Source organism: Atractosteus spatula, chromosome 1 (assembly GCF_055471065.1).
Source record: "Atractosteus spatula isolate fAtrSpa1 chromosome 1, fAtrSpa1.hap1, whole genome shotgun sequence".
NCBI lineage: Eukaryota > Metazoa > Chordata > Actinopteri > Semionotiformes > Lepisosteidae > Atractosteus > Atractosteus spatula.
Window position 1 is genome coordinate 70,857,772 of NC_142706.1, and position 23,689 is coordinate 70,881,460.

The 23,689-nt window shown below is 37.3% G+C and overlaps 1 protein-coding gene across 1 annotated transcript in view; it reads right to left on the minus strand.

The window, feature by feature from the left end:
* Positions 1-23,689, minus strand: part of ctnna2 (catenin alpha 2) — a 549,783-nt gene that overhangs the window by 494,272 nt on the left and 31,822 nt on the right. Inside the window, exon 2 of the mRNA XM_088930486.1 lies at positions 10,640-10,746. Coding sequence (XP_088786612.1) covers positions 10,640-10,741 — 102 coding nt within the window. The 5' untranslated portion in view covers positions 10,742-10,746. The remainder of the gene's footprint in view (positions 1-10,639; positions 10,747-23,689) is intronic.

Sequence of the window (23,689 nt, forward strand, 5' to 3'; positions counted from 1 at the left end):
ACATAACATGAAACTTAAAATATTGTTAATAAATGTAAAATTTTGATTATTAATAAATATAAAAGTAAATGTCTCTGTATAACACATTCCATGCTTTTGTAGCTTTGTAGAAATATTTTTTAATTTACAGTATATTACTCTCCAATAATCTCATTCCTATGCCCTGAAGTTTGTGGAACAAACTTAACCCTAATGTCTGAACCCCTTAATATACAGTATCTCAAATGACTCTGGGTAAAAAATATGTGGACACGTGTGAAGATGTTCAGGAGTTAATGTCCAGAAAAAAACTTCCTCACTTTTTATTTTTAACTGCGTAATACTAGAAAATGCTTTCTTGTGCCTTGCAATTCTGTAAACCTCACAACCGTGGAACAGGAGAGCAAATGAAACCTAATTGCTGAGACTACGAGACAACAGACAACAAATTAATGATCCCTCTTTAAAGATGGCCTCAAAATGAAGGATAACATTTTATAAATCAGTCAGGATTGTTTCCTCTTTTTTACTCCTAGACTAATTCTTTCTGCTACCCAAGAAAATAAAAAGAAGTGACAGCACCATTAGACAACATAGTTGCTACATACTTTTGCATTTACGCAGAGAGATACCAAATTGTGCTACTGTAATAGGAGAAATTTATCAAGTCTAATTCTATAATTGGATGGCATTAGCAGGAGAAATGAGGATAAATAGGTCTCTTTGTATCTACAGAGTGATCAAACATGTCTTCACATTGTTTTCATCACATTAGCTACCTCAGACTCTGTGTGTTGCACCTTGAGATTCCATTAAGATATGGATGCAAATGTCCATGAAAAAAGGGAAGACAAACAGAAAAAACAGATACAAGAATGTGGCACTTTTCCTATGTGACAGCATCTATACAAAATCACAGCCCTGTCAGCATGGCCAGGCTCTATTAATTTTACTGTATCACTCCTATCACTTTACCATTTCTTCCTTCTACTTAACACCTACAGAAACATAACTGCACAAGGGTAATTCTTAAGGCACAGCTTCTGGTGCTGTTCTTTTTCCACTAGCCTAATTAAGAGTAAGTTTTGCTGTGACCAAAAATTGTTTATGTTGTCATAAATCTACCTTTCACTTTGTATCCTGACAACCATATTGTTTTAGAGGCATGAAAACAATCCATTTCAGCAGCTCAGTGGTGAGTGTGTTCTTTTGTTGCAGAAGCTTTCTGCTAGTGCCATGCTTTTATCTCATGCTATAAATTAAAAAAAAAGAATAAGGAATGACCCAAAAGGGAGCTGTGCTTTCATGCTAATATACACAGGAACAGATGGCAGTAGGTGACTGGAACCTTTTTTTTTCTCTTCTTCTGAATTCTGAAGAGCATTTGTTTTTGCAGTAGCTCCTATTTCACAGCATCTCAGCTCATTTGCATTAAAGGAATCAAGTCCTTAGGTCACAGCGTAGCTCACCCAAAAGGAGTGGAGAGCACATTTCAATATGGACAACACTTTAGATAAAAGGCTAGAAAAGTATCAACTCTAGGTTAAATGTATTTATGAAAAAATAAGAGTAATATTACATTACAAAAATTGTATGTCAGTGGCGAAACCCTAATCCTCACCACAGCAGCAAAAATACCACTAACATTACATCTAGAGTTCTCCTGCTACAATCCTGTATGTCTTCTTAAACCCAACCCTGATTTCACCATTGATAAGAACTGAGCAGTAATCATAAATAAATATATAATAATAACATAAATATGTAATTAATAGTATAATAAATACGTAAATAATAAATAAGTGAAACCAGTATCAGTTGCCGGTATTTTAATTCCCACAACATACAGTAGACAGCAAGTACTGTTGTTCCGAAATGCTTTGGCGTATATGTAATTCAATACATTTCCTCCACACTAATGGCTTTTGGGTTATGAAACATCCTACCCAGCTATGTTATTCGGGATGATATCCTTGCTTCTTTCAAGAAACAGCTGGATGGGATCTCACATAATTTAACTCACAAAAAACAAAAAAGGCTAGGATGAGGCAAATGGGCACCTTTCATTTGTAAAAGTTCTTAGGTTCTTAAAAGCACTTAATCCAAAAAGCCAATGGAGATGAATCTCTGCTAATTAGAGGAAAATTGGAAACATTGTGTAATTAAACCCCCCCAGAATCCTCTAGTGTCTGAAATATACTTTCATTTCCCAGCCGCACAGCAATCGGCTCGTACAGAAGAAATTATTATTGTGTATACAACATGTAGGTCAAGTGACCAAAATATTTGCCACATAGGACTACAGTACCTGTATATTTCCATAAAATCTTAACTGTGGCAATAGAAAATACGACTATCTTAGTTTAAAATAACAAAAACTTGGTGAGTTTTCTTTTGCTCTCATACTGTTGGTTTAGGCACAGCACAGTACCCTCCGTGGCCTCAGCTTGGACATTTTTACTGATTTTCGAAGATCTGCTGGAAAACCATGTGAGTGAGATCAGCAAAGCCTAAAAACTAAAGGGCAAGAGCCCCTACACACAGCAGCTGATGATGACTCTCGGAAGTGACAGCATAAAAGATAGAGATGAAAAACTCAAAAAGAGATTTTCTCTTCGACTTCAGGGTGTCCTTTTCTACTCCTGCGGTTTTCCAGATGGTTAGCTGAACAGCAGTGGAGACTCCTGTTATTTTGATTCCCAAACCGCTTGGTTAGATACAGAAATGACTCTTTTAGATTGAATCTCTAATAGATCTGAACATAAAACAGCAGAGAACCGAGTAACCTTTTACCCTTTGTGCCTATTTGCATTCCATGAACAGCAGTAGCTCTATTCTGCGGCAGATTAAAGATCCATCACCCTGTAACAGGGTAATTTAAATTCTTGGATGCAATCACTTTTGACCTCACAGACATTCTGCAATAGTATCTGCCATCCTGTATAATCTTAAAGTTACCCAGGTTTTAAAAAAAATTGAACTGCCAATTACCAAACATTAATACGCAATATAGTCTTTTGCTATGGAAGTTCTCTACATTTTTTTAGCATTACATTTTAATTCATTTTTTCCCATTAGAATCTGAATTCTGCTACCATGCAAGATGATGCTATTATGCAGCATCATTCAGCACATCCTGAGACATTTATGTGGAACAAGTGATTTAATAAGTTCTGCTAACAGGCAATAATTAGTCAGCTCTGGTTTATTTCTATATTAATAGGCAGACATATAACTGATGTTTGAGAGCAAAGTCCCCTCCAAAAACTAATAGACACCACTATGGTATATTTATATTTACCATTATAAATGCGAGTGGTAAACACTATTTTATCCCAAATCATCACAACAAAATAACTAGGAAATACATAAGGGGATAGAACACACTTTATAAAATCATTAAAGAAGCATGACCCAGTTAAAGAAAGAGTGTACAAAGAATTAACAAGCACAGGTAAAAAAAGAACACTAAAACAGGGGTGGGAAGGTAAAAGCATTCAATTATTGGCTGAAATAAAGAATTTTATTTGGACAACTGCAAATTAACTGTAAGGCATTAAGTAAAAAAGTATCCTGTTAGAGTTCTATGAACAAGCATCATCAATAATGGACACAGAAAACATAGCATTGTGTAATGAGATTTTCAGAATGCATTTAATAAAAGATTAATTCTCAAATTGCAGGAAATGGGCATTGGAGGATATATACTGTATATGCCTGAATTAAGATTTGGTTAATAAATAGAAAACAGAGTACAGACAGGGGGTGAATGCTCAGTATTGGGTGACGTGATTAGTAAAGTACCACCAGGATCTGCGTTAGCACCAGTGCTCTTCCTAATTTAGATCTAGCTTCTTGTATAGTTAATATACCAGAATATATAATAACCTACACATTTGCTGACAACACCAAAATAAGAGGTCTAGCAAACACTGTAAAAGCAGTGTTTGAATAGAATTCAAAAAGATTTTGATAAAAGTCAGGACTGGGCAAAACTCTGGCAGATGCTGTTTAAAGTAAGTACATCCAGGTGAGAAGCTGGTTTCAGAGGAGTCAGGAGTAATGTGCTCATGCCGGCTGGTAATTATCCATGACCAGCTGCAATATTCGTGTCCTGTGAAAACCTCTGGAAACCCTCTTTTTGTATTTTCTCATTTTTTAGGTAAAACCAGTTATGTCTAGTGATGTTTCACTGATTAAGATTTAAGGGTTTGTGCCCTGTGCCATCCTGAGAAAACATCTGAGAAACCCTTCCTTGTCTTTTGTCATTTTTAAAAAATTGGCCTTAAAATACAGGATTCAGTGTGAGCTCAGTCTGAGCGCGTGTTCTGCCTCAACAAATCACCACCTGTGAAGCCACAGGGGCCTGGGTGGGACCAGCTGGATGTCACTGACATTGACAGGCAGTTTAATGAGTGGCACAAACACTGGTTATGGGAAATGTAGTTCTCATAGGCAACACGACATTTCTGAGCTAATAATGTTAATAATGTTTCTTTATTAGCCCTATACAATTTCTTGTATTAGGAATTCGTCTTTTCGCATACCCCAGCTTTTCTCCATGGAGACACAGACACACAGACAGGGAGAGAAGCTTGGGGTCAGAGTGCAGGGTCTGCCATTGTACGGCGCCCCTGGAGCAGTTAGGGTGAAGGGCCTTTCTCAGGGGCCCAACGGAGTATGGATTCCTCTGCCGGCCACGGGATTTGAACCGGCAACCTTCCAGTCACAGGCGCAGATCCTTAGCCACAGAGCCACCGCTCCGCCCAAGCCAGTTTCTGTACCTACCTTTCCACGATTTACAGTATGTTAATTCTTATGCCCAGGCAAGCAGCATATGCAGGGTGTTACATGCAGGTAATAAAAACAAGCTATAAGGAAAATGGGAAACACTTGAATAGCTATTTATGAACTTCGCTTTATTATTTATGTGGGCAAATTTACATCTTCTATACAAGCTACCCAGTTACATAAATAAGCCGATATCCTGGCTTATTTAAAGACAAACCTAGATGAGATCAATTAGCTAGTAATTACCAAATAAGCTAGATGGCCTGAGTGGCCTCCTCTCATTTATCTGATGTTCTTATATTCACTTTCGTGTTCATTATTCTGCATATTCCCTTCTCCCCATCTCTATCCATCCATGCAGCTGGGTCATTCCAACTTACAGCCAGGCTCTCATTCCTAGAGCCAAGAAGATAAATCTGAAATTGCTCACAATACACAATGAAGTACATTAAGATCGCAGTTATTAACTGAGACTCTTCGGAGAAAGGTTTAACATAAGATATTTCCATATAATTACATATAAGTGCTAAGTTAAAACCTTAAAACTGGAGTTGCCAGTTGAACAGAAGTACAGTAGAATAAGAGTTCACTCAAGACATTGCTACACTGCACTGATCACCACCATTAATGACCCAACTGCTTCTTAGTTGCTAAAAGTTTGAGTGCATGTTTATCGATGAAGTTGCTGATCTACAAATACTGAATATGTTGTGTACTGTATGTATTTAAACACAATATTCAGGTAAGCACAACATTAACTGCATGTTCAGCAGCACTTACTATACGTTTTTCTCTTGACCCAGAAATCCCATCTAAGATAGGGTTTCCTCTAGTTTCACAAAACAGTAAGTTTAATTTAAATCAAGTACAAGTTGAATTTGTATGATGATTCCTATAGTTATATTTAAAGACAAGCAGATCCGTGGAGTCTCACTCATACTGAAAAATAGTCATGTAATGTAGGTTCAGGAAAGCTACAGTATTTCACTAATCAATCACCAGTCACCTGCTGTTGTGCATGTGTGCTCATCTCTGTTGTAATTACATGATGTGCCTCAGTGGAGGAGTGCTTTGGTACTCACTCATGATTTATAAGCCTTAAGGCTTTTCTGGCTAGCTTTCTTTTTGCCCTGATTTTATTTCCTTTAAAATAAAGAGAAAGAGATCACAATATGCTGACAGTCTTACTGACAGCTGTCACAACTCGCAAGCAAGCTAGTTTGCTTTTCCCATTACCCTGTACAATAAAATGCAGTATACTTGAAATCAAACATTATTTTATATGTGTTGTAATACCAGTCTTGCATGAGTTAAATGCCTCCCACCTTCTGTCTATTCTACACCACTAACCAAATGAAGGGAATAAATCTTTCATTTTTAATGGCACTTTTGTTCCATGCCATCAATTATTATGAAACATCATCAACCATTTTTAAGGACATGACCAAAGAATCTTAATAATTTTTAGATTCATTTAACATTAAAATACAGTGTATAGTTTACTAAAACACAGCGTAAAAACACCTAACAAAAACACTAATGGGTCTGGTTATTAGGTTCTGCAAAAAAGGCTGAAAAAAGAAAACAAACAACATTTCACTTTTTTCTTCAAGCGAAGGCTACACCGCTAAAACAGTGTGCGTTTTCATCGTTCTTTTTACTTTTCAGTTTTGAAGGATCATTTAATTGTTCCCTTTGTAGCCCTTCATTACAGCTAGATAGAGAAATGAAAAATAAACCGTCTGTATAGTGTAGGGTTAAAACTAATTTTAAAATATATATAATGTTAATTTAGATTTGTTTGCTCTCAGATACTGACTTACTGTATATAGTATTTCAAAGGGAATGGAACAAGATCATAATATACAGCTAGAGAGAGATCAGCAGAACAAGAGAAACTCTGAATACTTCATCTTTTCCAGCATCTGTGTTTTCCAACCTGATTTAAACAAAGTTGTCATGTCCTATCACTGCAAGATCACTACTGTTTGTCATTTACAGGATCCTGTATACTGTAGCCAGCATCAGACTAACATGTCAGAACAGGAAGCTGTCAGGAAATACAGTATCACATCTGTATGGTATGAAAGGGACCTCTGTCAACCTGGACATTTGCTAAGAAAACAGCATCTGCTCAGAAATGACTGCTGAAGGACTGTGACACCTGAAGCTAACAATCACCTGAAAGAGGCTGACACAGCAATCTGCCTGCATGTCAACAAATGCAAAGCAACCAATGTGTATGGCAAAGTCACTGGCAGCAGCTCAGTTATCACGCCAAATTAGTAAGACAAAGTTACTGTGCTATGAAAACATAAACATTGACATTACGATGAGACAGCATAACAATCAATACTGAAGTAATACTCCATCACTCTGAGCCTCAGTGCATGCAGGCCTTGCTCATTATGTAAAGCCCATATACACTGTACTCCAGTCTAAGAAGGTTATTTGAGGATCTAATTGCCGCCAAAAAATCAATTTTGTTGAGTTGGGTGGAGGTAAAATACCTTCTGACTTGGGAGCATCTTTGTAGATTAAATTAAAACGAATGTGTGCTTGAACTTCACTGTGCAAGTGCACAATGTCTGTCTGGATAGACAAATTTTCCATTTATAAAATCTGTTTAAGGCATGGCATCTGTTTAAGGCTGCTCTTGGATCCAAGGGGTGGAGTTTGAATGTTTCCATGAGTTTTCTCCTGAGGCCCTAATTTCATCTCGCCTTCCAAAGACACAAAGGTGTGGTAAATTTTCCATGAGTGAGGTGTGTATGTACTGCCCTGCAAAGGGCTGGCATCCAGGGTGTGGCCATGAGATATGCTCTATATTTCCAAGGTCCCCAAGATTCTGTTGCAACCCAAACCAGGAAAAAGAGGATAACGAATGGTTAAAAATTTGATTAATCAGTCCTTTTTATCGTTTTTCTAGCACACATTTAGTGAAATTCTGATCTTCTGTATTTGTTTAAGGTTTGGTCTGTTCTAAAAAATTGTTTTGCAAAAACAAAATGTATTTCCCAGCAGCATATTGTTCTTACTAGTTTAAAACTGTACTTTAGATCGGTATGTTACAAATTGCGGGGGAGGAATTTTAAGAACACAAAAGACATAAGAAAGATTGAAAATAAGTTGAAACCATTCAACTTATTTTGTAATTTAGTAGCAAAATGTATATAAAATTTAGTTTCTGTGAAATGTATTTTTATTATTATTGTATCCAATTACATTTTAATTTATAATAAAACAATAATTCTGTATTGAAATAAAAAATTCATAACACATTTCCTTTTTGATTCAAAATCTTTCTAATTCTAATATCTACAATATTCTGTTATTGACACGTTGTCAATTACAAAAACATAAAAATAAAACTAGGATTTTAAAAGCAGCATAAATCTATGTATCTGAAGACTCATACAATACAATTACTGGCTGTTAAAATAGAAGACAGTATCATATGCAATAAAAGCACAAAGAAAAGGCCACAATAATTTTGCTCAAAAAAAGATTACAGCATAAGATTGTTTACCCCAAAAACTATCACTCTGAAGCCAAAAAAGAAATTGTATAAAACACACTTATATAAAAACAGTTATAATATATTAATTGTAGTTAGACATTTCTTAAATGTATAATTAAAAGCCTTTCACAATGACATTTAACAAATAATGAACTTTAACTCATTTTCAAAGCACTGATGATTCATACTTAGTTGATGCAGTATTTAAAGGGCATATTATAAATTGAGTGTGTTAATTACATTAAAAAACAAAAAAATATATATTTAAAAATAGATTTTATGTATGAAGTGGTGAATTTGCTCCTAACATGAAGGGTTAAATAAGTGCTAAAAGAATATTTTGCAATTCAGTTGCAATTGCATTTGCTGTTCAGCATTATAATGCAGGTCCAGAGCAGCAAAAGGAGTCGGATTCCACTCCAAGAGAAACAGGAGCTGTCCATGGTCAAAATCTACTTGCTCAGAGGCAGCGGGGCTCCCAGCACAGAGCCTGTCCTTGTGTGTAACACAAATCCTTGCCACGCCTCCACTGCAGTTCTCATGGCTGCCAAAGAGAAGCCTCTTATTCACGCTACAGCCGGGAAGTCTGTGCTGGGAAGACCAGTAAGGAGGAATGAAGCCACAAATCCTTTGACAAACCATGCAGTTGGCTGCCGTATCCTAGATTTAAACTCCATCTCTGAGGGTGAGGAGAGGGGGTAACACCATTTACAACATGGGAAGAGAGTGAAGACTGTCAGAAACTTTCTTTCAGAGGCTACCCACATTCATGTTACAGAATGCAATAATAATAATCACAGACATATGTAGAAAAAAATTATGAGTACCGTTTGGCTAAAACAGAATCTGTCTTGAACTGGAATAAAGCCTGGTTAATCCTTTATAAACCCTGCATTCCCAACAGAAACAAATCATTTCTTTACATAAACTTTATCCAACTAATTCTCCCATCGCAAAATATACTAATTTCATTTGGTAACACTGATTTAGAGACCCTCCAGAGTTAAGTAGCGTTTGTATTTGTTACACAAATGAAGAGTGTTCGGCGTTGGACAGTTAATAATGCTCCTCGTTTGCTGTGCTGTGATTGTAACTGTATTATTAGATCTGGTAAAACAGTGCAGTTTGGTCATTTAATGGTCAAAAGTCACCCCTCTTAGCCAAACAGCAGTGAAGGTTATGGGAGAAGCAGCTCTCCTCCTTGCAGACAGTTCTTGAACAATCCATGATTGGACAGGCAGGAAAAAATATATCAGATCACTTTCATATTCTTAATTCCGAATATCAACTTCTTGTTAGGGTTCCCAAATATAGATTAAATAGATACAAATTTGTGTTTGTTCCGTTATCTATTAGCAGCTAATACAAATAAATGTCAAGGGTAAATACAATTTGGTCAGCATAGCTGTTTATGCTGTAACAACCTATGTACAGTATGTGTAATACATCCTGACTGTTTTGTAATGAGTTATGCTTGTGCAGAAGATGTGATGTGTAATGTTTTGTGTTGTATTCAGATTACAGACGCAATGTATGTCCATAGAAATTTTCCCCTAGGGAACCATAAAGTTTATCTTATCTTATTAAACCCAACACTTGGTTTGTAACCTTAAAATACAATCAAACAGTGTTGCTATCATTGCAGTTTGTGCATTATGCATGCGCATGATTCTTGCATGCACTACACACCTTCTGAATCTCTCTGAAAATCCAGGAATAAATTGCTTACTGCATAAGATAATACATACAGCAGGTAAACACAGCAAGAAATTACACTGTTAAATAAACCACGCTTATTACAGGAACCTAGCGCAAAGATTTATTGAAAGGAGTGGCATTCTGAATGCATGGCTTGTCTTTCTGGACACAGCTTTTCAAACGAGAGGCAGTTGTCACACACGCCATGTGACACAAGGCAACCTGGTTTGTTCCAAAGTACTCTGCTATACAATATGTTCCTTCATTTTAAGTATCATTAAAACAGAAATCCAGTCTTTGATGTTTGACTGGAGAATAAAAGACATCTCAATAGTTTGGCTAGATACTACTGAATGCAACATAGTGACGAAACATGTATGAAGTATGAGGTGTGACTCACCTAGCTGAGGGGATGACAGCCTATCTGAGAGGACAAGCTGTCCAAACTCGCTATTGTGAGCGAGGGAGTACATGGGGAGGCGGGGGAAATGCAAGAGAGATACTGTACGAGAAGAAAAGGATGCGAGACTTACAGTATATATGTAAGCAAGCAGAAGTGTGTGAGATTAGGATTTAACGTCCTCACGAGCAACTCCATTAGTAAGTATGTTTAAGTCCCATGGTAATACAAATCGTGGTGTATTTTCCTACCTGTGTGACTAAAGGCTCCAGTAGTCTCTCCACCGTCAGAGTTCTAATTTCAAGGCTCTTAGGATCCCATTTCAGGAGGATAGGTGATGTTGCAGTGGTCATGATTCCTGTAAAAAAAAAGTTAAAGGAATGTTATATTGTGAACTAAATGAAAAATGCAAGAGCACAAACATCTTACTTTACTTTTCTTATCTTAAGTCTTCATGGCTCTTATAAGTCACACTTTATCCCCTATGAAAAGAACTTAAAAGGCCAATTGATTGGCATTGGACCTAATTGGAGAAATGAACACAACTGTGCTATGCTACAGTAGTGCATTGGAATGCATCTTGCACTGTAAATGTTTGCTTTACCCTTCATGGCATGATACCAAAAACAGCAAGTCTCGCATTCAATGACTCATTCCAAACAAAATAAAAAAAATTTGAGCAACTGAAGCAATCATCTGGGCTGCTTACTAACATTTTAACCCATAGCGTACAATGTTCTCAGTATGGATTCTTAAAAGTGCAACTTGCACTTTCTACTATTCAAAAACAAATTGTTCATCATTTCAGTTCTCTAGCTATTACATTTTGGGATTAAAACATAATGTCAAATTGTGCATACTACAATATAGCTCAGCTTGAAGCCATATATTCAAGCATATTTGGTTTTGTTCATTTGCAATGTCACTGACTTAAATAAAAACAATTAGGTGTTACAGGTATATTGAGTTTACAACTTAAAAAGCTTGTATGACTAAGCAAGCTATCAGTCACCAAGATGAACTGCAAACCAGCAATTCAGACAGATGTGCACATCTGCTCCTTCTCACCTTTAGAGATGCTAAAGTGAAACCAGATCTGTAATTCTGATTCACTTTTCACAATCTAATTAAAAATAAGGGCATATATACACAAATCTTTAATATGGTACTTAATAATACTTAATAATTTATTAATTAAAGAATAACTGCACGAGAGAGATTAGAATATTTGATGAATGCAATGCACAATAATTTTGCAACAATTGTTTTTCAGAATGTGAATACACCAGATTGTAAGACATGTCAGCTATGTAAACAGATCTACTAATATATCAAGCAGGACATGCCACCTCACAGGAAACACATTCAGGAGCTAGTCATATCAATTGAGAGTTATACAGAATCCAATAGTGATGTTTACAAACACGTTCCTTTCTAGTTTGAGAAGTCAGAGAAAGGGGAAAGCAGATTGCCTGGGCTTCTTTTCCTTTATATTACCGCAAAGATGAAATAAATCTTGTAGATCTCAAAATTCTGCAACGTCTTAAAGGTCAGAACCTTTCACTAATTAGGTATACCATCTGAAAAAATGATACACACAGTACTAAGTATCTCCTCACCCCAAGTATTGGATACTCTAGCATGTTTGTCATTACTATCTATCGTTGCTTTTAACTACTGCATACCTCTGTCAGTAAAATCATAATCCCAGGTTATTTCTAATCTCTGCCTTCAGAGGCAATTTCTCACACATTGAACAACCCAGGAAGAACACAAAGAAATACCCTTGCCAAGAATGCAGATACTATAATAATATGCTGCAACAGACTACACTGCACTGAGAGATCACAGACAAAAACAGAACATGAAAGGAGGCAATTTGGCACATCAAGTCTGTTTGGTAGTTTGTAGCTAATTGATTAGAAGAACTCATCCAACTGTTTCCTTAAAAAACCCAGGGTATCAGCTTCAGGACTACAGCTGAGTAACTTGTTCCAAACTCCCACAGACCTAAAGAGCATGAAGAAGTCCCTCCTCATCTTAGTTTTAAATGCACTTCCACATAGATGTCCCTTGTGTCCTCTTGGGTATGTTTCAGTATTTATTCAGAAGAAGTTCAAATAGATGGCTGTCAGCATGCATAGGCTGCAAAGGAACACATAAAGGTTTATTCCATGCTGAAAAGCAAAGAAAAGAAACACCACGTTTCGGCTGTGGAGCCTTCTTCAGGTGTGAGAAAGACAGGTCAGACAGCAAACATTAAACAGCATAGGAGAACAAAAGCTGGGAGAGTGGAGGAGGTGGGAGCAGGGGAGAGGCAGAGAGGCTACTCAGGTGGTACGAAGTCGCGAGAGGTGAAGAGAGGTGTAAAGTCGAAACCTGCAAATGAATAGAGAGGATTAGGAGGCAACGAGTCTGTTGTTGAGAGAAGAAGGAAGGTGTGATCCTAGTTTCTGGATAATTTTGGTTTTGGATGTCTTTCTGCAACAGGAGTTAAGAAACCCTTCTTTGAGAACGCAGACGGAGAGATCAGTGTGATCATGGCCGTCTGAAGTGAAATGAGAAACTATGGGCTTGGAGAAATCTTTGATCCTCACAGCCCTAACATGTTCTCTGAAGCGGTCTCCGAGTCTCCTTCCTGTTTCCCCAATGTAGATGGCTGGGCATTTTCTGCAAGAGATGCAGTAAATCAGGTTGCTGGAGGTACAAGATGTCATCTGAGTGATCCGAAATTGTCCTGAGGGGCCTTCCGTCATGCGGAATTGATCCTCACACTGAATGCTTTTTCATTCAATAAGTCGCCATGGGCACCAGGATGGGCACTATGCTATGCCAATATTTTTGAATAGAAGAATGCTTAAATCTCAGTCTTCATGTCTCCAGTTTCATTTTCTGAGCTGGGGACTGAGCTTTTATTGACTCTACTCTTTAAGGCCTGTATGGATTTTTGATTGGTCAGTAATGTGTTTCTTCCTCATTTTTATGAGACAAGTGTCAACCATTTCCTTGGCATGAGCAGTTCAAGTAGGTAGCTGCGTCAACACGCATAGGCTGCAAAGGAACAAGTAAAGGTTTATTCATGTTTAATTGGGGAAACAGGAAGAAGACTCAGAGAATTATACTGAAAAGGGGTTCATACCTTCCCCCTTTTCTCAACGACAGAGTCGTTTCCTTCTAATCCTCTCTATTCATTTGCAGGTTTCGACTTCACACCTCTCTTCACCTCTCTCGAATTCGCTCCACCTGAGTGGCCTCTCTACCTCTTCCCTCTCCCGCCTCCTCCTCTCTCCCAGCTTTTGTTCTTCTGTGCTATGTAATCTCTTCTGACTTCCCTGCCTTTCTCACAGCCGAAGAAGGCTCCACAGTCGAAACGTTGTGTTTCTTTTCTTCTCTTCTCAGCATTGGATAAACGTTTATTTGATCCATTATTCAGAAGAAGTTAATTGGGTTGACTCTGTCATTGCCTTTAAGGATTTTGAATACAGGTACTGTATTTCACAATTTAAAAGGGGGATGCATTCCTAAAAATTGCTACATAATTCAAAAAACATACAAATTAAAAACGAATTCCCCATAAGACAGAAAGTCCACATAAAATGTGTTTCTCTTTATATACATGTATCTCGTCAAAAAGATAAGGTTTTAATATATATATCAATTCCATACAGTATACTATGTGAAGACTACAGATGCATTGTTCATAATTAGGAAGAAGAAAGAAACTCTTAAGAAGGCTCAATACCTGGAGAAAGTTCAACACCTGAAGGGGATCAACAGCTGAAATGTTTTTTCCTTCTACTTTTCAGTGTGGAATTACCCTTTACTTGTTCGTTTGCAGCCAATACACGCTGACACAGCTCCCCCACTCAAATTATTTATTTAAGCCTTCATTGCTATATTCCTTTCCATCTCTCACGGCTTTTCTAATATCCGTTTTTGCTTGCGCTTGCAATTCATTGCACTCCTTTTACTTATCTGGATCCTGTGTTTTTTAAAACTTTATAAAGTGATTTATATCATCTTATAACTGTTTGGGATACTGTTTCTTAGCTTTTGATTTACTCAGTCTTTGGATATTCAGTATCTGTTCTGTGCTTCAAGAAGAATCTGTCTCCCTGTCTATCCTATATTACACTTCTCTTAAACTGCGTTTCGTTCCTTCAAATGAAACAGAAGTTTTAAATTTTTTATTTGATTCTTAGTCTCTCGATTCCTTTAGCTTTAGTTCCTGAGCCTGAATACTCTTTCGAGATATATTTTGCTTCCCCTTCCATCTTTCCTGTCTGTTCAAAACAAAATTAGGACTGTGATCTCTCTCACTCTCTGCAATTACTGGATGCAGTAGGGAAAGTAAAAGCTTTGCTTCCAATATTTCTTACTGTACACAGATTTCAAGCTATGAGCAATATACTGTAGTGCGTCTATAATTGCACTTCTTATGTTTTCTTCAATTTCTTCATTATGGGTCTTTACCACTTATCAACTGCTTGTTTAGAAAATAGGAAATTGAATCTTTTTGCACAGTTATTTTCTTTCATTTAATCCCAAACTAAAGGATGTGAATTTGAAGGGTTTGTGAAAAGTAAGCTGTAATGTGAACAGTAACGGCTCCCTAGGGTGATATTTTTCATAGATAGATGTCATGATTTGGAATTTATACCAGAATACCTGAACTATTTTTCTTCCTCTAAAAACACTGAGCAATGGGGAAAATCAAATCAACTTGAAAAATCACTGAAGGGATTTTGAAAGAGCACCACAAGCAAATAAAACAAAAAATAACCATCCATTTTTTTTCTACTAACACTTCAAACAACAAAATACTGTATGTGTTTTCAAGTTGAAAACAAGGACTTGTCCTTTGAATAAAAAATAAAACTTAGGTATTAGAGTACTCCAGTAAATTGCTTTACTGACTAGCATGCATTAATGTAGAATAAATTCATATTAGTTGATGCAGATTTCAACAGCATGCTATCTTGATGTTTAAGTACTGCATGTTTATGTCATGACAATTTTAAAGCAGCAGAAGGGGGTGGGGTTGCTATGGCAGTGGCCAAGATAATCCTGCTCCAGTATGCTGTTAGCCAGGTGGTGTGCTTAGACTGTCTGGAAACAGGCAGAAGAAAATTCCAGAAACAGTAAAAGCATCTTCTGAGGAAAAGGCATGAAAGATTTTCACCCAAGTGTTCCCAAAAACGAATGGATTGTATTCGGTGCGCCATAGTGGTTAGTGTTCTGGGATCTTAACTCTGGACTGATGAGTCATGAGTTTGAATCATGGGTTAAACACTGTTGTTTTACCCTTGATAACGGTGCTTCATTCAAATTGCTTTAGCAAATACTCTACTGTTTGATGTATCAATTTTGTTGACAGTTTGAATACATTTTATCATTTTAATGTCTAAAAACATGACCATGAAGGGACAATTCACTGATACTGTAGGTGCTTTGTACTGTTCACATACAATCCAGGGAAATGCATGGACGTTATTGCTGGAAGAACAATAACTTTTAAAAAGAACCTGTTTCAATTACAGCAGCACGTGTTATACGAGGTAATCTCTTCCTGACGAGGAGGTAATATGGTTTTCATTTATTCACAAGAAGGAGGGGAAGAGGCACTAAACTTAACTTAATAGGCCTATTTCTTGTGAACAGACAGTTACAAAACAGAAACTTACTAAACTTTTTGAAACCAAATAAATAGATGAAAACAGCACAAAACATTCTACTAAATATGCTGTGACTTAAAAATATGCAGGAATAAAGTACGCCTACAACTATGGATTATATTTTACATTTCAAACAGCTCAGGAAGCAGGGAACATTAAAAGGTTTATACTGTATTTCTGCACAGCAGACAGGAGATACAGATGCATTAGATAGGAGCTGAAAAGCACAGCTTAGGGCCACAATTGATCCCTCACGTCCAAATATTTGGTTCCAGATATTTTCTGAACACTCCCTCCTCTCCTGTAACAATGCAGCCAGTAATCTAAAATTGTGCACAGTTAAAAGCTATTTAAAAAATGCTCTTACTTAAATGTAAAGACATGTTTATGCTTTGAAATTTGACTGCCTTTCCTTCTGCAATGGTAAAATCATTACAGTGGCAAAAAATCAAATACATACTTAAAGCAACTTTATTAATATCGCCAGTGCCAAGTCTTCAGTTTTGTAGAAATATGTTCTAATGTTCTCTCAGGTTAAAACTGGGACAATACAACCTTGTACCCTTTTCTTAATTGAGAACCGCTGACTCAGCTACAGTACCTTTGCTAACAACAAAGAACCCAACAATCCACACACTTCTGACTCTGTGCTGTTATTTTTCTGATAAGAGTAATTTTCAAATAAAAGTGTGGAATGAATTTTCCTATCTATCAACAGCAAAGTAAAATAACCTCATTAGCATAGAGTAGTGCTGTCAAAAAAAATACAAAACCAAAAGTGTCAATGTCAGATTAATAATGTCACAGTACAAGAAACATGTTTTGTCTCTCATTGTTTCTAATTTTACTCCCTCTTTACAATGCTTGCCTTCATTGAAAAATAGCGTTTCAGCAGTACTCAGCTGAGTGAGGCAGTATCCTGCACTACATTGACTGCTGTTGAATAGTTGAAGATATCAGTAACTATTCAAATGCTAACTCAGACTCATCAGGAAATAGCAAAAGTAAGCAAAGCAAGGAAATTTACCCTAGTACTACAGTAAATACTAAGTGACCTCATTCCACACAGAGGTTAATCAACCTTTTTCTATCAATCAAATTCATTCTAAAAGAAATAAATATTTACAATATTATTGGTACTGTAAATGTTTATTACATTTCTTTGTATTATTCAAAACCACAACAGTGAACCCTACAAACACAACAACATTTCACCAAACAAAATGCCATGGCATAAAAGAAATCAGCTCCACATGCAGCTGTTCACACAGACAAAAAGCTGAATTAGTGTGAGGCATATAATGAGTATAAATCAGAACACAGTAGTTAACACCTGAAAACAATCCAAGTTCATATACTCATTCAAATTTGTTTACTAAGCATATGTTCTTATCCAATAGAGGACATATTGTGCAGAATAATGCGAAAACTTACAGATGCAGTTTGGGTATAATGCATCTAACCATTTAGTTAATTGCTTTCTTATGATATTAAAAGTCAAGGCTGCAGAAAGCCAATCAAACACTCCTAACTAAAATTTATTAGAAAATGAGGGGATTGAAATATTGCTTTCTAAAAATAGGATATAATGAGAGGAAAACACATCCCTGAAAAAGCCATTTCATTGTACTGTATATGAGAACTGACAAGCATACATCTAAGCTTGCTGTATGTGTAACCCTATCTAAACACCTCCCAATAGCAGGCAGTATCTACTAGTATACACTGCTCAAAGGGTTGAACATGTTAACATAACTCCTGGAGACCCTGGGTATAGAAACTGGTTAGGATAGCTCAGCTATAGGAATTTCAATTTCCATCAACCCACCACGTGACACCCTGAGGGCGTCTGCATCACAAGTCCCTAACCTGGCCGTGGTGATGTCCCACCCAGCGCTGGGGGGTCTATTGTCACAGGTGCACACCAAGAATGAATTCACATGGGATCCCTTTCTTACAGGGAAACCGCAAGGCTAGAGGGGTTAGCAAGAATCAGCATTAATGAGTGCAAGCACAATTCTGAAGCTGTACTGCAAGGTGTAAGCCCCTCATCAGCAGCAAGAACAGAAGGGCTCGATTGAAATTTGCAAAAAAATACCGAGCCACAGGAGTTCTGGAACAAGATTTTATGGACAGATGAGACAAAAATAAACATCTACTGTATCAAAGTGATGGAAAGGCTAAAGAGTGGAGAAAAACAGCCAATGGCCATAAAGATACCACTTCCTCGGTAAAGCTTCTTTTGCTTCTTCAGCAAAGGGTGGAAGGAGTATCATGGCTTGGGAATGTACGGCTGCTTCTGGAACGCAATCAATGGTCTTTACTAATGACTTAACTGAAGACGGCAGGAGGAATTCAGAGATATACAAACTGATCTTGCCTGCAAATGTAAGAATAAATGGCACCAGATTTATTGGGTGGAAGTTCACCAGGACAGGACAATGACTCAAAACATACTCTACACTTAAGACAGGAATTCACCAGACAGAAAAAGTGGAACATTTCAAACCAGCGAAGTCAATCGCCAGATCTGAATCCAACTGAGCATGCATTTCATTCGTTCAAACATAGACTGAATGCAGAATGCCCGACCAAGAAGCAACCACATAAAGAGGCTGCAGTTAAAGTCTGCCAAAGCATCTCAATGGAAGAAACAAAGAGTCTGGTGATGTCAATGGGGTGGCTTTAAGTTAAGTGTCTCACTACTTACTGTATGGCCAACTAAATTTGGGGGGACTGAACACAACATATGATTTGGTTGAAAAATGATTGTGTTTGCAAAATATATCCTAAAAATAAAAGGTGACCTTCTGAACTTTGACTCAGAATAATTAGTTTTATGTGAATTTTAATTTCTTGTGTATACAACAGGGAAACGCCAATTTTGGGTTTTTGTCCAAATAATTTTAGAGGGCACTGTCAGTGCCAACACACTGAGTAAATACCCCCTTTTTCCTAATGTAAACCCAAAATAGAAAAACTTTAAACTTCAAATGAATATCAGCATAGAGACAGGTAATCTCTTCGTTTAATAAGCAGTATTCAGAAAGAAAAACACAATTAATGGCATCTGTCAGCATGAGACAGTTGACTAAGTCAGTGGTTCTCAAACTGTGGTACGTGTACCGGAGCGCCCCCAGGTGGTACGCCAGATGACCCTGCAAATTTGTTGTGTGCACTGAAAAATTGGTAATTAAAAATTATGTTAATTTTTCATATGTAATTTACTTAATCGGTTTCAGAAAGCTTGAGATGGGTTTTCATATTTTCTATTTTAATAAAATTAGTTTACATTGTCAAATACGCAGCCTACGCACTTAGCTACGTCAATACAGTGTGTGCTAATACTTGAGTGTTCATACTCCTCTCGAACTTTCAGAGACACAGCTTAGCGCCACATTCGCCAACAGAACAAGTGACCAAAAATGAATACCTTGCAAAAATCAAGTATTATGTCATGGCTGAAAGGAATAGACGCTAAGAGTACTGACGCCAACTCCGATAGATCACGCACACCCATTGAGAACGAGGAGGATTATACATCGGCCACTAGCATTGCCATATTTGAACATCAAAAAAAGAGGACACCCTGAGGAACTTTTCTATTGCCTTATCTGGGAAGGGGGTTGGGATGGAGAGTTCTTTCAAGATATCTCACGTTTTATGTTCATTGGTAAAATAACTGTGATGTTTAACTGTGTGAAATGCATAAGTCACCTCTGCTGTAATAACAGTATCCTCTGTTTTGCTGCCAGATTTTATAAAAGAATCAGTTAATTTGGTTGAAGAACTCTTTCCTCGAATTGCCTTTCTGTGTTTGTCCGAGTCAACATGAGCTTTCAAGTCAAGTACACTTTTATTTGCCACGGAGACAAATGTACCAGGCTTACACACCAAACATTCAGCTGCCCAGTCTCCTCTGCCACTTTGAAAACACAAATTAATTTTTTAGTTCTGGTGTCAATTTACACTTTCGCTTTGGCATTGTGTTTGAGGGTAGGAAAACGAGAAACAAAATAGGGAGCCTTTCGACGGAATGCTACTGCACTGCACAGACTGAGTAAAGACACTGATATTGACGCCCGATTTCGCTCTCTCATGACATAGTCATACTGTACACGTACAGGACGGAAACTGAGTTAAAGTTAAGAAATTCTCTCTCTTTCTAACTACAGTATCTTTATAACTTTTGTTAATTATTCTTCATGATGAAAGTAATGGGATCGAAATCCCGGACATTTCTGGATATTTGAAAATTCCCCCCCGGACAGAGATATACTCTAAGGATCAAAATAGAGGACATGGCCAGATAAATCCGGATGTATGGTAACCCTAGCGACCACCGACACTAGCTCTTCTGCTAAACCTGACACAGACACCACTACTAGTGTTAGCAAGCGTTAGAAAATGGCTACAAGGCAGTACGATCCAAATTAACTAAGTGCTCAGTGCTATTTTATATGTGTGTATGAGTGTGTGCGTGCATGTGTGCTCATGTTGGTCATTGAGATTTTCTGGGGTTCCTATGAGAAGATGACTTGTAGGTGGTACTGTACTTGGATGCTTTGGTTTGATCAGGGGTGGTACTTGGTCCAAAACATTTGAGAACCAATGGACTAAGTAACAAATTTAGTCAAATATTTTCAAAGACTAGCCAAATCTAAAAATTGGTATTAACCTCCAATTTAAAGGGGGGTTATAAATTTTAAAATCACAAATTTATACCTCTTAAAACTACATAGCCAATACAGCTGTATGTCTATACCTGAAGAAGCCCTTTTTTTAGTGTTGGCAGCTTAAATCAAAAGAGATAACACAGAATACGGTGTAAGTCTAAAGAAAAGTATCTCAATGAAGAGTACTAAATGTTTGCAGACTGATCTGAAATTGCTCACCTTTGTTCCTGAGGTTGTCTTCAGCTCTATTATTAAAACATTTCTGCCTGACACTTGCACTTGTTAACAGTCCCCCATCCTATTATGTTATTTACATTTTATTGATTGTTCTATTCAAATTCAAATTCAAAGTGCTTTATTGGCATGATGGATGAATTATAGAGTTGCCAAAGCAGAAACAATTAAGAGAATATTTACGGGCACTTACAGTAAAAAAGTGAAACATTATTGGACATTTACAGGCATTAAATAAAGCATTATTATTTGAGAGGCTCACTCCCTGTTCTGCAGGCTGTGGCAGGAGATCACATACTGAGCTGCCGGCTCTATTGAGTTTCCTCTCCCAGGAGGACTGGAAGCTGTTCTGATTGTGGCAGGTGTGGGAATTCTGGGACTGATTTTGAACTTTTCTTTCACTGCTCTCTGTGCAACAAAGGTGGAAGCCTCTTGGCCAGGTTGGCTGTGTAAATGAGGATTTGTTTTCAAATCATCTAACTGGTTAAATAAAGGATTATTTCTATTATGATTAACTTTTTTGTCCTTCAATAGAATGGATCTGTGTTTTACAGGGAGTATTTTAAATGTGGTTTGGTCTTCAGCAGAAAAAGCATACTGTATGTTGGCTACAGGGAGTATATCAGTGTTACGATGCGTTGGTCAGGACCCTATGCAGACGGTATAATCCGGAAGTATGTGAAACGGACACGGGGAGGAGATGACAAGAAACTGGGCAGGTTGACGAACAGGGGGGCGTGACGACTGTGCACTGATGCTCGGGGGGGGGGGGGCGTGGTCCTGGCGTACAGGTCCAAGGGAGTCCAAAGGGAAATCCAGGGTGAAGTCCAAAAGTCCAGAGCCGGGTAATCCAAACGAGACAAGACAAGACAAGGTTTAAAAACCAGACTGGGATCCAGTGCAGGGACGGGGAATAAAAACAGGATCACGAAGCCAGGCGCTCTGAGCCCCAGACTCAGCAGGGTCAGGACGCCGATAGGAGGCCTATGCCCTCAACCCGCGGACGTAGGGGGACTTGGTGGTAGGTGGGCCTCCAGGCGTCCGTCTTCCAATGCAGAGCCTGGAACAGAGTGAGCGTCTGGCTTATATAAGGGGGGCTTATATAAGGCGGAGTGCCCTTAAGAGGAGGGATTATAGTCATGCCAATCACCTTAGGAAAGTCTTAGAGAATGATTTACTGAACAAGCAAAGTTTTTCAGAATTATTCATCATTAAAAACTGAAATTCCAAGTGCAATCTTCTGATTAAAAATGGTGACAATAAAACAATTTGTGCTTCCTGACCAGTAGATAACAATATTTTACATAAGCTTATGGGGTTCATATGAGCTGTTTAAGGCATATCAGAAATAATAATTAGTACCAATGAGAAGCACTACCTGAGTAACCAGCTGCCCAAACCATCGGAATTACAGAATAAACATGTGAATGAGAAACTATAACAGAGATCTTTAATTTCAAAACAAATGTGATATAAATGCAGATTTTTAAAAAAGATCTTTTGAACATACAATGTTAACCAGCATGTTTTTCTTTTTCAAAAGAGTTCTAAATGTTTCTAAATGGTAACCTAAATGGCAAGACCTCTTTTCACATGGAGCTATTTAAGACAACATTATATTGTCTACAAGAACAGTCATCCACCTGAGTACAAAGTTACTCATTTTTTTGCCTTTTTTCTCACTAGGCAATTTATTAAGAGTTCCTTGACAATAACGGAGACAAAGCATGGTTGGAAATAAGTTGTACCTTAATACATTCTCTGTACTTATTGGAAAAATACAGCATACTGTGTATGTGTGTATAACTATAATACAACTACAGCATTTTCAATACATCTCTCTCTCAGACATGGTTTGTCTACAACAAGCTCAGCATCGTGGCTTGACTCAGCCTTTTAGTTAAGCTTCATGACAGAAGAACTAATAGACTGGAGTAAAGGCAACATAAATTATCACTGGAGAGCCTTCCAACCTCATTCAGAATTTTTTGTTATTAGTAAAAAAAAAACTCAGTTGTATCCTAAACTTTCATGGATTATATATAAAATTCAAAAATATACTTAAAAACGCCAAATAAATTATGTAAACATTTTTACACACCTTACAAATGGCCCCTGCTATTACAAATCAGTATCCTGCAATAAGGCAGTTGTACTATGTTGTACAAAACAGTACTGTCACATTAAACGGTGTAAATTGTGCACACTTTTTATCTATATCAGGCAAACAATGACTTCATGCATGTACGTTAATATTAATATTTTTACTGCTTTTCCTTTCACATTTGATATGTATGCCATGGCATCATTAAACAAGGTGTTACTGTAAAAGAATGAGATGTTTTAGCAAAAACATACATACATGTATTTATACATCCAAATGAATGTTCTCTTCAACTTAGGCCCTTGGAAGGCAAGTCAAGAGTCAAAGTTCTGATCCTTTACCTGGAAGGTGTTAGGTTCCAATCTCATGTGACACACTGCTCATTGCATTCACACTGTTTCAATAAAACACCCACCAGCAAAATGGGTGCAAAGGGAAGTAACTTTGGACAAAACTGTCTGTAAAAAATGGTTAGTGGTGCAGTAAATTCCAAAACATTTGTGAAATGTCTGGAAACTATTGTCCATGACAGTTAAATGATGCTTTAAAAGCAAACATTAGAAATGATTTGCATGTTGAATCCTGACTCATTCCATTTTAACTGTCATACAG